The sequence below is a fragment of the Mobula birostris genome, chromosome 5, assembly GCF_030028105.1.
Source record: "Mobula birostris isolate sMobBir1 chromosome 5, sMobBir1.hap1, whole genome shotgun sequence".
NCBI classification, from domain to species: Eukaryota; Metazoa; Chordata; class Chondrichthyes; order Myliobatiformes; family Myliobatidae; genus Mobula; species Mobula birostris.
Genome location: NC_092374.1, coordinates 116,547,810 through 116,562,686, shown reverse-complemented (window position 1 = coordinate 116,562,686; position 14,877 = coordinate 116,547,810). Strand labels below are relative to the sequence as shown.

The following is a 14,877-nucleotide window of genomic DNA, read 5'->3' as shown; positions in this document are numbered from 1 at the left end:
TTTGGGCGGCATCCTTCGATTTCATGATAGATGCTGTCTCCTCAGTGCAGCTGACATTTTTCACAAATTCTGTGTTTGCTGTCCCAGCCATTATAAGAGACCTTGGAATTTTCCATACACGTTAACAAAAAATGCTGTCTCCAAAGTTTTGTGAGGAATAGCTCCTGTCAGGAGATTGCATTCAGCAATGGATAATGTTGAGTACTGAACAGTTGGATTTGGCAGTTAACAGAATTGCAACTACCTAATGAGATAACATAACATTATGTGTCCAAGGAACCTTGGACAGAATATCAAAGTTGCAGCATAGGGTTACTCAATGTTACCTGCTTGAAATGTGTTATTCTTCCATTTTGTGTTTTATTTATTTTGGGCTTTAATACTGTGTCAGCAATTGTAACAGTATTTGCCAAGGCTGAATGCCGGTAACATTTGCACTATAAAAGAGGTGACATTACTTTAGATTCAGTAATTTACTTATCATTGGTAGGAATTGTCTTTCCAGAAAACGTTGATCTTGCAAACTTACTTTAATTTCTGATTGACATAGAAATCTTCCTGACAACTATGAATGGTTAGCTATGTTTAATTGCAATGCATTTAAAAGTGAAGTAACTAAAATGGTTATATTTGCCTTATATCTGTGTTTGCATTGAAATTAACTATATTTTTAATTGATATCAGTATTTCTTCGTCATTAGAATGATTTTTCTGCACGTCTACTTAATGCAGTGCAAATTTATTGTGGACATTTTTCCATTTTTAAGATTGGCCTCCTGAGATGACTGATCTGGAGAATAGTGGCTTCTGTGATATGCGAATCTATGAATGCAACAGAATCAGAGTATTTGGCCTGCGCTTCAGGGACTCCCCTCACCTCCGTTGTGAAGTTATCAGCCTGACGGTAAGGGCTTTCTTGTGTAATGATTTGAAAGCATGTGTCCCTTTAGACTTCTTTCATCCATAGAGCAGATCAAACTATAAATAAAATTGAACTGCAACAAAAAAAATTGCATTAACGACATGAACTGTCAATTTAGTGAATAGTTATGCAATGGCAATCATTTGTGGGAAAATAAGTGATACATCTATAAGTAAAATTCTGATTTACGTTTAAGGTAGGAATAAAAGAAGATGAGGAGTCAAAGTTAGAAGGGTGCCCCCACCTTCTAACTCTGACTCCTCATCTTTATTTTCTACAGCCCTGACGAAGCGTCTCAGCCTGAAATGCCGACTAGACTCTTTTTCATAGACGTTGCCTAGCCTGCTGAGTTACTCCAGCATTGTGTGTGTGTGTGTGTGTGTGTGTGTGTGTGCGTGTTGCTTGGATTTACAACATCTGCAGATTTTCTCTTTGTAATTTTAAAAAAGTGGGTTGTTATCTCATTATACTGACAATAAGATTCTCTGATATTAATAAAATTATAATTCTTTTTATGCTAGTGTGGTAACATGAACAAAGTCATCGGAGAGTCACTGCTGGTAGATGTAAAGTAGACTTTTATTATTTTATTCGGGGCAGACACACACACAAACTGATAGCCTTTTGAGTCTTTATATATAGGGGGGAGGGAGAGAGGGAGGGGGAGAGGGAGAGGAAAATTTCTATAGTTACAATACTATATTTCTATAGTTATAATACTTCTTTACAGTTAGATGTAGCTTTCAATTGGATCTTCCCAACAATGCCCCCAAAATAAGTGTTAATTACTGTGGTCTCTGAGTCCTATTCATGCAATGGAGTGTTGATTGCATTCATGCATAAGTGGGTGTTTCCTGGTCGGCAATTTACTGTTCCACGCTGCATTTTGAATTCAATCCACAATCCATATTCAGGGCTGAAAATTGGTTGCTGAAGCTAATAATTTATACTTCTGCGTCAACGCGTCCCCGTAAGGTCTGCGTCACTGCAAACCCTACACAAGAGCTTGCATTGCTGCGACATGCACCTCTCCCAAAATGTAACCGCACGTTGCAGCAACGCAGACTGCAGCAGCTGTGATTGTTCCGCTTGGTAGCATCACATGTCATCCTACGCTTCAATAGCTTCCCATTGGGCGACTGAAGGGCAGGGAAGGAACTCTGGCTGTAATGCTTTCCATAAAGCTTTACAGACCTCCGAAAGTATGGAGGACACATTTTGCATGAAGAAAGACGCTCGCGTCTTGTTTGCCCCGAGACTACCATGACCATGAAGCCTTGCGCGGGCAGGTGAGTGCGCATGCGTGATGTGCGCGAATTGCCAAGCAACGCAGACACACCAGCGCACAAGCATAAATGCTCACAACGTGCGTAGGCCACTTACGTAGGTTACGGCGTCCAGTTAACGCAGAAGTATAAACCAGGCTTTTGCTGCATACCAAACTCCAGAATACACTCTAAAATATGTCACTTCTTGCAATCAAAGCCAAAATGTCTGAAAATCATATGTAGATTCTTTTTTGCCAGCTCAGTAACATAAAACTGTCCATTGCCAACTAAAATCATTTAACTCAACATGTACAAGCTAAAAGCAAATCCTTACTGGTCAGAATGACGTTGATTATGGACCAAAAGCATAGATCAGTGATCATCTGAATAGGTTGGATTCAGTTGTTTGGATTCAGGAACTGTGGTTTTGAAAGGATTATAGCTTTCTACAGTGAAATGATCGTATTTTGAGATACACTGTCCCCACTCATACAGACCACCGATCTGGCAGACTTGAGAGACACAAGATTTATATATCTCTTAGATACCGACTATCTAGGCTTATAGAGAGCAATTCCAACAGAAGGGTTAATGATAATTTGTGTTTTATCATGGACAGTGTGAGAGGTTACAACCTGGTATGAAAATGATCACACATAAGGGTAGGTATTGTAGTCAAAATACAGTTGTGGTACACCAGACCATTATACATGGAACTTAATGGTGGCCGATCTGACAAGAAGTGTTACTTAGGCTGAAAGGACAACTGAACAATTGAAAGCAAAATTTGCCTGGAAAGAGGTGACCTATTAGTTTGACCAAAGAATACCAAACGACTAAAACCACTGATAAATGAACTTGTGATATCGAGCCAAAGTTACCTGGCAGTTAATGGAAATGTGATATATCCAGAGGTGAGTTTGCAATAACACTGGCCAACATCTGGTTTAAATAGATCCTATTAGATATAAATACTGAAGGCATTATTTGAGAGGTATTGATCTTCAGGGCTGATTGTCTTACTGTCTGCTGGTATTCAAGGCCAGTGTAGTGTCATAAAATATAGAACAGTACAACTCAGGAACAGACCCTTTGGAGCTGGATGTAGTTAAATTAGTAATCAAATGGCCAACTAAACAAACGCCTTCTCCCTACAAAAGTTCATACTTCCTGCACATTCATTTGCCTATTTAACAGCCTGTCGTATTTGCCCTTACCACCAGGCAACACATTCCAGGCACCCAACACCTTCTGTGTAAAAACAACACTAAACTTTTCCCACGCGTCCCTCGAAATTAAGTCCTCTTGCCTTTAATATGTACCCCTCTAGTGTTAGATATTTCCACTTTGGGAAAAGATACTGGCTGTCTGCTCTATCTATGCCTCTCAAAATCTTATGAATCTCTTTAATATCTCTTCTCAGCCTCTGCTGCCTCAGAGAAAACATCCCGAGTTTATCTGGCCTCCTTTTCTGGGACACATCCTTTCATTGTGTCAGCATCCTGATAAACCTCTTCTGCACCCTCTCTAAAGCCCTGATATTCTTCTGATAAAGGGGTGAGCAGAATTGAATCCAGTACTCCAGATATGGCCTAACTAAAGCTGCAACATAACTTCCGAACTCTCTAACTCAGTTCAAAGTTCAAGTAAATGTTTTATCAAAATACATATATGTCACCAAGTACAACCCTGAGATTCATTTCTTGAAGGCATACTCAATAAATTCGTAGAATAATAACCATAACAGAATCAACAAAAGACCTCACCAACTTGGATGTTCAACCAGAGTACAAATACAAAAAAGAAATAATAATAATAATAGTAAACAGTAAATATCAAGAACATGAGATGAAGAGTTCTTGAAAGTGAGTGCATTGATTGTGGGAACATTTCAATGATGGGGCAAGTGAAGTTGAGCAAAATTATCTCCTTTGGTTCAAGAGCCTGATGGTTGAGGGGTATAACTGTTCCTGAACAGTGAGTCCTGGTGCCTCTGTACCTTCTTACTGATGGCAGCAGTGAGATCAGAGCATGTCCTGGTTGATGGAGGTCCTTGATGATGGATGTCGCTTTCCTGTCACAGTGTTCCATGTAGATGCGCTCCCTGGTGGGGAGTGCTTTACCATTAATGGACTAGGCCACATCTACTACCTTTTGTGGGGTTTTTCCTTCAAAGACATTGATTTATTAGTCAATTCCTTGACTAATAAAGGCATGCATGCCATGTGCCTTCTTAACACACACACACACCCACCCCACAACGGGCAGAGGACACAGTACGGATCCCTGTAGAACCACACTAGTGCTGACCTCCAACCTGATTAATTACCATCGACCACTACCCTCCATCTTCTAAGGGGAAACCAATACTGGATCCATCAGCCAATTCACCGTAGGCCCACGCATCTCAATGTTAGGATCCAGTACTGGTTTAGTTCTGTTAATGTTGCTGCTTACTGAGGAAATAGCAGGGATTGAATCACCAGCAGGTCAGTTCTTGTTGAAGGCAGTACATTTACAACTGACAACATTTCTGATATATCAATCATTATGCCCTATGGATACAGTGCGGGATGAAATTGTCAACACAGTCTCTATGTTTTAATTATTCATGGGAAAGCTCATTGAGCACTAGGAACTGAAAATTGCTAACTTTGTTCCCACACTGTGCACAGTGACTTCATTTAATCCTGCCAGTTGTTAATATCCCTTTGCAATGTGCCTGTTTGCTATTAGACCATAGGACGTAGGAGCGGAGTTAGGCCATTTGACCCATCAAATCCTTCTGCCATTTGAGTATGGCTGATTTATTTTCCCCCTCAGTCCCATTCTCCTGCCTTCTCCCAAAATCTTTGATGCCCTTACTAATTAAGAACCCATTGACCTCTGCTTTAAATGTACCCAATGACTTAGCCTCCTCAGCTGCCTGTGGCAATGAATTCCACAGATTCACCACTTTCTGACTAAAGAAATTCCTCCTCATCTCTGTTCTAAAGGGTTGTCCTTCTATTCTGAGACTACACTCTAGACTTAGGCTCTTCTACTATTGGAACCATCCTCTCCATGTCCACTCTAACTTGGCCTTTCAATGTTCGTTAGGTTTCAATGAAATCCCAGCTTATTCTTCTAAACGCTGGTGAGTGCAGGTGCAGGGCTTTCAAACACTCCTCATGTGTTAACCTTTTGGTTCCTGGGATCATGCTTCATATCCTCCTCTGGACCATCTCCAGCACCAGCATTTACATATTGGACCCCAAACTGCTCAGATTACTTCAAATATGGTCTGACCAATGCTTTGTTTAGTCTCAGCATTATATCCTTGCATTAAATCAAGCCGTCACTGCCAGAAGGCTGCAAAACTCAAGTGTTCCTGCAACACTTAATGCTTCCAGAATAGACAATGACTACAATGGCAATCTTATTGAGGATAATGGGGCAGGGAATTGGTTGCAATGGCAAAAACGGATGGTATGGTGATGAACATTCCTGAAAAAGTTGGCAAAAATATGAACAGAAATTTTGATTTCTACAATTCAAAAAATTTTAGAGAAGTGGGTCACCAAGCTCATGCTCATGTAAAGAAGGGTATCCTTCTGAAGTTTCTGTGTTGTGGAAGAATGGAATATCTTAAGTTTGATGATGTAGGAACAGTATCCTTACCTTGCCAAAGTTAAAACTGAAAATAAATAACCATATATTTATTTTATTAAGTCATATTGACTGGTTTATATATTTTGCTGAACTTATGTTGTAAGGCTGACAGAGGATGTCACTTGTAAATAGTGATTCGTCATGGTAGGTGTTTTATTATTGCTTTGATCTGATAAGGATTTTCACTGATTCACGAGCTCCTTTACAAAGCTGGAGTATACTGGCAGCAAGTGCAGAAATCAAGGGATTTATCATGGAAAGTTGAGTGCTGTAATTCATTTGTCCCAGTCAAAGAGAATACAGCAAGACAATTTATCCTTGTAACCCATGCGGAATTTCATTTACACCGTACTTTGTTGCCCAGTATGTAGTACCATAACAAGACAAAATAAAATCCTTTAGTTCATGCTTTTGATTCTGTCTGTAACCTGTTAAAAACATTCTGTTAAGTGACATAGTCCTCAAGGCTTCATGTACTTAACAGTGAAACCATATCTAGTTTCAGATCATGATTTTCCAATGGTCCCTTGCAGCCAGAATAGTCCGGAAACTCAGATCTTCTTATAACTTTGAATTATTACTTAGTTCTATTTTTGACATTAAACTTTGCTCCCTCTATTCCTTAAATGGATATTAAATCCTTTGTAATATTATAGATGCCTTAAACAGTAGGATTGTGTATTCTGGCTCCCTCTGCCTGCTCTGCTATTCAAGAAGACCATGGTTAAATATTTATTTTATTGCCACTCTCCAGAATTAAATTCCATATGTATGATCCCTTAATATTTAAAACTCTACCCATCATGTCTTAGGCAACATTGATCCCCAAATGTAAATGCAACACTGTTGGTAGCTCTGCCTTCACCTACAAATATCCTTGGCTCTGGAATTATCTCCCAAGATCTCTCTACTTTGCTACTGCTTTAAACCATCTAATAAATCCTGATTTTTCTTCTTGTTTAATGATATTCTTGTGAAGTGCCTTGTTATGCTGAGAGTGATATACAATGCAAATTGCTTTGGTTACCTCTCAACAACCATGAAAAACAGAATATCTCAACATTGTCTCTTGCTCTGGGCAAACTAATTGGTATGCTTCATCTATTCTAATAGTGATTGCACTTCAAAAGGTAGTACATGGGTTATTAGACACTGTGACACTTTGACTAAATGATAGGAACCGCAGGAATCAAAGCACTTTTTTTTCACTTACATGCATTTACAATATGGATACAGGTTAAAAACTTACATTGCTCAGTTCTTTAGGTGATTAACTAATATGTCTTCAAATGCATTTATAAATTAGTAATAACTGAGTAAAATGTTATGATGGTGGGACATTTTACACATTGTTGGAAGCAGACATTTCAGATGATCAGAGATAGTATTTAATAAAAAAACAAGTACAATGGAATTTAGTCAGGTAATATTTGTACGGTTACTTTAGTATTTTATCATGAAATGAGAAAAAGTATCTTTATCCCTTTTGGGCATTTCATATGCATGCATCATTTTACTGTTTAAATAAGGTTCATTACAGGAGTTTCTTATTTCAGAAGTGGAGGAGCTGGAATAAATTTGAAGGCCTACAGATCATCAGGTCCAATTAGCACCATGACTCAAATAGGCAACTCTTTTTTTTGGTTATTCGTCTTTGGAATCTATGTGTTGTTGAGAAATCCATCATTTATTGTACATTCCTAATTTCCTTTGAGAAGGTGGTCAAGTGTCACCTATCACTGTAACCTCACCTCTGCAATTCGGCTCGGTAGTCTTTAGTGTTTGTTTGGACCAGGATTGTGGTGAGTTCTGATGCTAAGTGGCCCAAATGAAATCCAAGCTTTGCATCATGAACAGATTATTGGTTAAGTGTCTTTGCTACTTGATAGTATTGTTGATTGCACTATCATTTTGTTGATGTTAGAGAGTAGACTAATTGGGCTATAGTTAGCCAAATTGGACTTGTCATTTTTTGTGAACAGGCAATTGCCTTTATTGTTGGGTAGATGCACTTTTGCAACTATACTGACACTATTTGGGCAGAGGTACAGATAGATCAGGAACTCAGATCTTCAGTTCTACAGCTGGGATGATATTTGGCCAGAGCACTTTTTTCGCATCCAGTGCTCCCAGCCATTTTAATATCATTGGCTGCTGCTGGTGGGTATCTAAGAGGGGTCACCCACTTGGCTAAAAGATGTTGTGACTAATTCATCCCTTCATTTAGTATACATACCTGGGCTCTTTTTTTTGAAGATAGGGCTCTTTTCAGAGCCTCCTGCAATCATCCATCATTTGGCTATCCTTTCCATTCACAAAGGGATATGGCTAGATAGTAGAGCTTTGGTTTGATCCATTGCTTGTGAAATGACTTAACTTTGTCTGTTACATGGTGCTATATAGAGATTCTGCAGTACTACGGCTGGTGTACAACGTTCCTCTGCACCCTCAGAAAATACTTAAATCTCCTTTTATTCCTCTTTAGACAGGTTAACCATAACACTGGTTAGAGATTGCATTTGTCATTTTGCACACCCTCAAGACCCTAATTTTCATAATTAAAAGGGACTTTCAAGCTGATAAAGGCAGGTTCTTTGATTATCTAGCAGTACATAAATAATTAATAACTGATGAGACCAATGCAAGAGTGTTAACAGGGGCAAAGGTCACAACTTCAAACGATGTCACTGCTACTCCAGTTTTTGTTTCCAATTGAAGAATGGTCAGTACTTTTGTTAGAAATTATTTATGTTCAAAATTAATATTTATGGTTAAATGTTTCATTCTACATATGGAGCTAACACAATTACCACATGGACACTCATTTTGTTTGTCTCTCCTTTTAATGTTGATCACAGTTTATAAATAATCAGTGGGTTCCAGGAGCTAAGCATACCACAAAGGCAGAGTTTCTCAGCACCAAAGCTGTTGATTGCCCAATTCCAGCATCACAAAGTACTGAATCTGAGACAGTGGACTTCATATTTTCAGATAAACCTTTTGCCAGATGGCAAGTAAAGGTATGATATTTCCCAAAAAATTGGTGTCATATTAATACTGAAAATTCAAATATAATTTATTTATACTGCATATTGACTGAAATACTTCAAATGTTTGCACTACATAAGGCTTGAGGGTCTGTGTGATCTGCTTGGTTGCTCTTCCTTCCACACTTTGCTGATGCATGTGAAAATAAATCTAAGTATCTCATTCATAAGGAATGTTCTGTGCAATAAGGCATAAAGTCAAAACTATTCTGAAACAATAGTTCATTGAGCATGTTTATGAATTTTCATTCCATAAAGCAGGCTTACAAGGAAGAATATGGAACAAATAATGTTTTTAAAATATAGAAGTTCTTTTTTCAAATGTTAGGTGGATTTCCTTTAAAATATAAACATTATTATCCAATGTATAAACTATTCGCAACATGACATGACTAGTAATCTTGGAAGATGTCACTCAGACATGGACATAGAACATGTTTTGTGAAAAGTTCTCAATAATTCTCAATCACATGAAGTTTTCTGCCATTGTATCTGGATTTGTTTTAGTCAGTTTGGCAAAGATCACTTGGTCATCAACTCCATTATTAATTTACACAAATTAGATAATCTTTCTTTTCCTGGGAATTCTTGTGCTTTTACTCAAATTTGTTTTCATCTGATCATATACATTTTCAAGTAGTAATAAATAGAAATATTTTGCTGCTTCATTGAGGGAAAACTAATTAATAAATGACCATGGTAATGGAGGTAGGAACAATAATGACGTTTAAGGGGCACCCGATGGAAGCTTGTAGGAGCAGGGTGTAGAGCAGAGGTTCCTAACCTTTTTTGTACCATGGACCCCGACCATTAACTGAGGGGGCTATGAACCACAGGTTGGGAACCCCTGGTATAGAGAGACATAGAATTAATTCAGGGAAGTGGGATTAGTATGGATAGGCAAGATGGTCAGCAGTGATGCAATGGACCGTAGGGCCTGTCTTTGTGTTGCACAGCTCAATGAGTCTGTGATCGCTGTCCAAGCATGTTATAATGTCCCAGGCTTCCATGTTCCACAGCATAAGCAGAAATCCAGAACGTGTTTCTGTTTCAGTATCCTTGGTGGTTCAGATCAGGGCTGCCACTAAAGGTCAGCACTGTCTAGGGCAGGGCTGCCCAGTTAATGATAAGGGTCCATGGCATACAAAAACATTGGGAACCTCTGGTCTAGTGGAATGTATATTTCTGGTGTACCAAATAATATCACTGTTTCAGAGTTTTTCTTTCGTTTCGGAAGTTATTTCCATCATTATAGTTATTTACTCTTTCTTTATGCCTTCACTCTCCATCTGCCATATTCATTGTAAACTATTCAGGGTCAATATAAGTTGTAAAGGTTGAAACTCATGCCATGAGAGATGGTACAAAAATGAGCATACAACAGCTGGGAAGCAAATGGAGTGAGGCTGAGCAAGGAAGTGGGAATCAGAAAGCTGATTTTAATTCCATGCTACATTCTGTCTGCATCTTCTTCCCGAAACAGCTCTTTGATTCTCAGATTTTGTATCAGCTTTGCACACAATCTTTAGTTATTGAAGATATTGGAAAGCAGCCTCTGCAAGCAATCACCATTATTTGTCACCTGTGAATTCAATCCCAGGTTTGAGTATAATATCCATGGCACTTAACAAGGAATTGAGACATGTCCCAAACAGAATCTGTGAAGTATTGATAATTGAAGATGAAGTAATATAAAATGTTTTGCTGAATGTTGTTACTTTTCTGTACTCGGCAGATTACAAATGATGGATCCTTGTTCAGTAATTCAAAGATTTTGACAATTTATGATGGCATTTGCCAGCTCTGTGATAATGTTCCAACTGGACTTTGTAAGTTGAAGGTAATTTAAGATTCTTGACTATTGAAAAATATGATGTCTAAATTCAAAGTTGTAACTTTAAAGGTTGAAAAGAATGCCAACAAAGGACTTGCTTATAAAAATTGAGTTGGTATTCTGTTGATATCTAGTGAGAAGTTGTGTTACTATAGCTGAGATCATCAAATCAGGTTTTGTTGAAATGCAATAAAAAAGAGATCGTAGCTCAGCAGTTCATTTGACCACATGCACACAACCATGAACTGTTTCACTACTGAGCATATACAAGTGCTCAGATTGTAAATTTTAGATCAGGGGTTCCCAACCCTTTTTACGCCATGGACCCCTACCATTAACTGAGAGGTCAGTGGACCCCATGTTGGGAACTCCTGTTCTAGATCTACCCTAATGAGAGCAAAAGGCTATAAAGTGCCTGCTCAACGTCATCAAGAAATGTGACAATCATAAAGATTTCAATTTTGGGCTATGACATCAGGGGAAAAAATCGATGAAGTGTTAATGGTGGGAGGAGAAGGTGATCAGGAAAGTGAGGTGAGAGCACTCAGAAGAAGGCACAATTAAAAAAAATGTTGGAATTGTTTAGGAATAGATGAATATTGGCAGAGGTAAGGAAGCAAAAGTAGGGAATTAAGTTGGTTGTACTGGGTTAGTATAACTTGAACTGTGACAGAAAGAGGGGTGGAAGTTCTTAGGAGGAAGCATGTGTGGAAATAAGCAGGTGGTGGATGCTGGTATGAACCTGGTTGATTAAAAATACTTAGCAATGCTCAATAGACTTGAATAGGGACACTTGAGAAATAAAACTTAAAATATTCAAATACTGTTAATTGATTTCATGTGAGAATTTTGGAATTCTTTATTATATTGAGATGTGTCCATGCTGAAAGAATTAGTTTAATGAACTGCCTGATTTGCTTCTAACTACCTCAGAAGGAAGTCAGGACTATATAATCCAACATAAATTTTTAAAATTGTTTCATTTAAATCATCCAGGATTTCTTAAAAATGTTAACTTTGTCACTTTTATTAAACAATCAGTAAGAATTAAATACTTAACTGTCAATTTGCTATAGGAACAAGTCCACGCATGTTATGATTTTGATGTTTGCCAGTTTCTGTTCTGTGACAGAAGTGGTGTGATTTTTGACTTGACAGAAGGCATGACACTTTTGACCTGCTTTTATTTCCACTTGGCTAACCTAACAAAATCTGGCATCTGTTCTTATGTTTAGCCACTTAATCTCAGCTAGCTCAAACTTCCCTCTGCCTTTCCTTTTAGGGCATTTTATCAGACAATGACTGAGGCCCATCACAAGTCTCCTCTAATTAAGTGTCACTTTCAGGATGTTTATCATGTCCATGCCATTGTCTTATTTATTTGTTTATTGAGATACAGAGTGGAATAGACCCTTCCAGCCCTTTGAGCCGTGCCACCCAGCAACCCCTGGATTTAATCCTAGCCTAATCATGGGACAATTTACAATGACCAGCTAACCTACCAACCTGTACGTCTTTGGGCTGTGGGAGGGAACTGGAACACCTGGAAACCCATGTGGTTGAACGGACAAACTCCTTACAGGCAGCGGAGGGAGTTGAACCCAGGTCGCCTGTACTGTAAAACACTGTGCTAATCACTATGCTTACCATGCTGCCCTATTCCAGCATCTGTGAAGCAGGGCTGAATGTAGTATTGTTCGCCCTAGTTTCGCATTTAGTACTGCAAGGGCTACATTTTACATGTAGGTTAATAAATATATAATTATTGGTGTCTGACAAAATGATAACCAATGGATATGAACCAATGAACTTGGATCTCTTTTGTCTTATGTTTTAATGATCAGATACCTCATGAACAAATGATACAGTTCACTTAGTTTCAAGGAGTTAATTATATGTACACTGGAATGACTACATCAAGAAAGATCAGGAGCTACATCAATAAAATAAATGTAGTGTTTGTCACTGGTCGTGAAATACAGCAGAACAGGACCTGTTGAAAAAAATGGCTGAAAAATGGCAATTGGTATTTAATACGGAAAGTGTGAGGTGTTGCACTTCGGGAGGACAAACTAGCATAGGACTTACACGGTGAGTGGGAGGGCCGTGACAAGTGTGGTAGAACAGAGGTATCTGGGAATACAGATCTGTAATTCCTTAAAGGTGATGTCACAGGTAGAGAGGATCATAAAGAGAGCTTTTGGCACATTGGACTTCATAAATCAAAGTGTTCACTACAGCAGTTGGGATGTTATGTAAAGTTGTATAAGACATTGGTGAAACCTACCTGGAGTCTTATGTGCCAGTAGTAAAGCTATCGGCCAGCTGGTGGCACAGTAACATCAGCGCCGGACTCCGGAGAGAAAGATCCCCAGTTCGAACCCAGTCGGGCCGCTCCCAGGCATGCTTCCATCCGTGCCGGGTTGAGTGTCGAGCTCGCAGCTCGGCCTCGTAAAAGAAAAAATCTGCGCTGTGAGAAGGGCATGGGGGACCACTCACAGAATCTTTCCTCCAAGGCAACCGCTTGAAAGAGTGGTCGCCGAGGCTCTGGCAGTGTATGGCACACACAAAAAAAAGTAAAGGTATCAATAAGATTGAAAGAATGCAGAAATTTACAAGGACGTTGCTTGGACTTGAGGACCTGAGTTATACGAAATGGTTGAATGGGTTAGGATATTATCCCCTGGAACATAGGAGAATGAGAGGAGATTTGATAGAGGTATACAAAGAGAGGGTAAAGATACCTAGAGAGGGTAAATGCAAGCAGGCTTTCTCCTCTGAGGTTGGGTGAGACTAGACTGGAGGGTGAAAGGTGAAATGCTTAAGGGAATGTGAAGGGGATCTTCTTCACTCAGAGAGTGTGAGAGTGTGGAATGAGCTGCCAGCAGAAGTGGTGGATGCGGGTTCGATTTCAACATTTAAATCCACGCCACGGAAACCGGCATAAGCATCGGCCTGATGAGTCATAATGCTTGTGACAGACTTTAATCAGTTCCGTCCAGGCATATCATGCCCGATATAAGTAACTTGAGGAAGTACAAAGAAAATGCAGAATCTAGTTTCAATTACAGAAAAGTGCAATGTAGGTAATCAAACTGAAATGCACAGGCCTTGGTGAGATAGATTGAAGAGATCTTTTTTTTTTAGCATATTAGAGGCATGGTCAAGTATCTGTTAATAGTTGGGTAGAAGCCCTCCTTCAGTCTAGTGATATGTTTCTTCAGGCTGTTGTACCTTCTGCCTGATAGTTGAGGGGGGAAGAGAGAATATCTGGGGTTGGTGCAGTCCTTGATTGTGTTGGTTGCTATCTCCGAGACTGAGAGAAGTATAGGCAGAATCAATGAAAGGGAGGCTGGGTCAGTGATGGATTGAACTGCATTCTGTACACTGCAAATCCTTGCAGTCATTAAATTTACAAGAAAAGCCTTATTCCCTGGAGAAGATTGACACAACGAGCATAAATTTATATACATGATTGGATCAAGGAAAAATGAATCTTCAGTCACTTGCATAAAAGCAGGTTAGACTATCGGCCTCCAGCTAGCTGTCACCTTTAGTTAAGTGTAATGCTAGTATCCAGTAATGAATTTTCCCCTTAATACATTTGATAGATTTTAATTAGTAATAGTATTATTTTAGTAATATAATTTAATATTACAATTATCAATTGTTTTAACCTTAATCAAATGTTGAAGTGTATTTTTCAATGTCCCTTTTTGAATCAGATGTGATGGATTTCTTTTCTTAGGAAAAAACATGCAATATAAATGGACTTTGTTATAGTGAAGGAGACCCAAATCCAACAAGTCTTTGTTTGCTGTGCAACCCAGACATGTCCAAGATCACCTGGTCCATTAATGAAAGTAAGTTTTCATTCAAAGCTTTGAATTTAATTAAGGAAGTCTCACCTATAAATCAGTTTGATTAACACTGCATATTTCAGTACTACACAAATGAATGTTTTTTTTTGCTGTATGATAGTGTATAAAGACTAATTTCTAGCTAATTTTGCATTGTTTCAGATATTCCACTATGCATTTCCTGGCATATAGATAGGCCTGCATTTGTGATATGATCACCATGTCAAGGGCATACCTGAAGTTCTATGTAGGGCCTGTTTAGGAACATTGTGGATGAAATTAGCCCATGTCCCTG

The 14,877-nt window shown here is 38.8% G+C and overlaps 1 protein-coding gene across 4 annotated transcripts in view; it reads left to right on the top strand.

Annotated features, from left to right (window-relative positions):
• Positions 1 to 14,877, top strand: part of LOC140197950 (von Willebrand factor D and EGF domain-containing protein) — a 332,457-nt gene that overhangs the window by 169,481 nt on the left and 148,099 nt on the right. For all 4 annotated transcript variants that reach the window (XM_072258606.1, XM_072258607.1, XM_072258608.1 and 1 more), the window contains 4 exons: positions 768 to 904; positions 8,700 to 8,861; positions 10,624 to 10,728; positions 14,471 to 14,585. In XM_072258606.1, the coding sequence (XP_072114707.1) occupies positions 768 to 904; positions 8,700 to 8,861; positions 10,624 to 10,728; positions 14,471 to 14,585 (519 nt within the window). The remainder of the gene's footprint in view (positions 1 to 767; positions 905 to 8,699; positions 8,862 to 10,623; positions 10,729 to 14,470; positions 14,586 to 14,877) is intronic.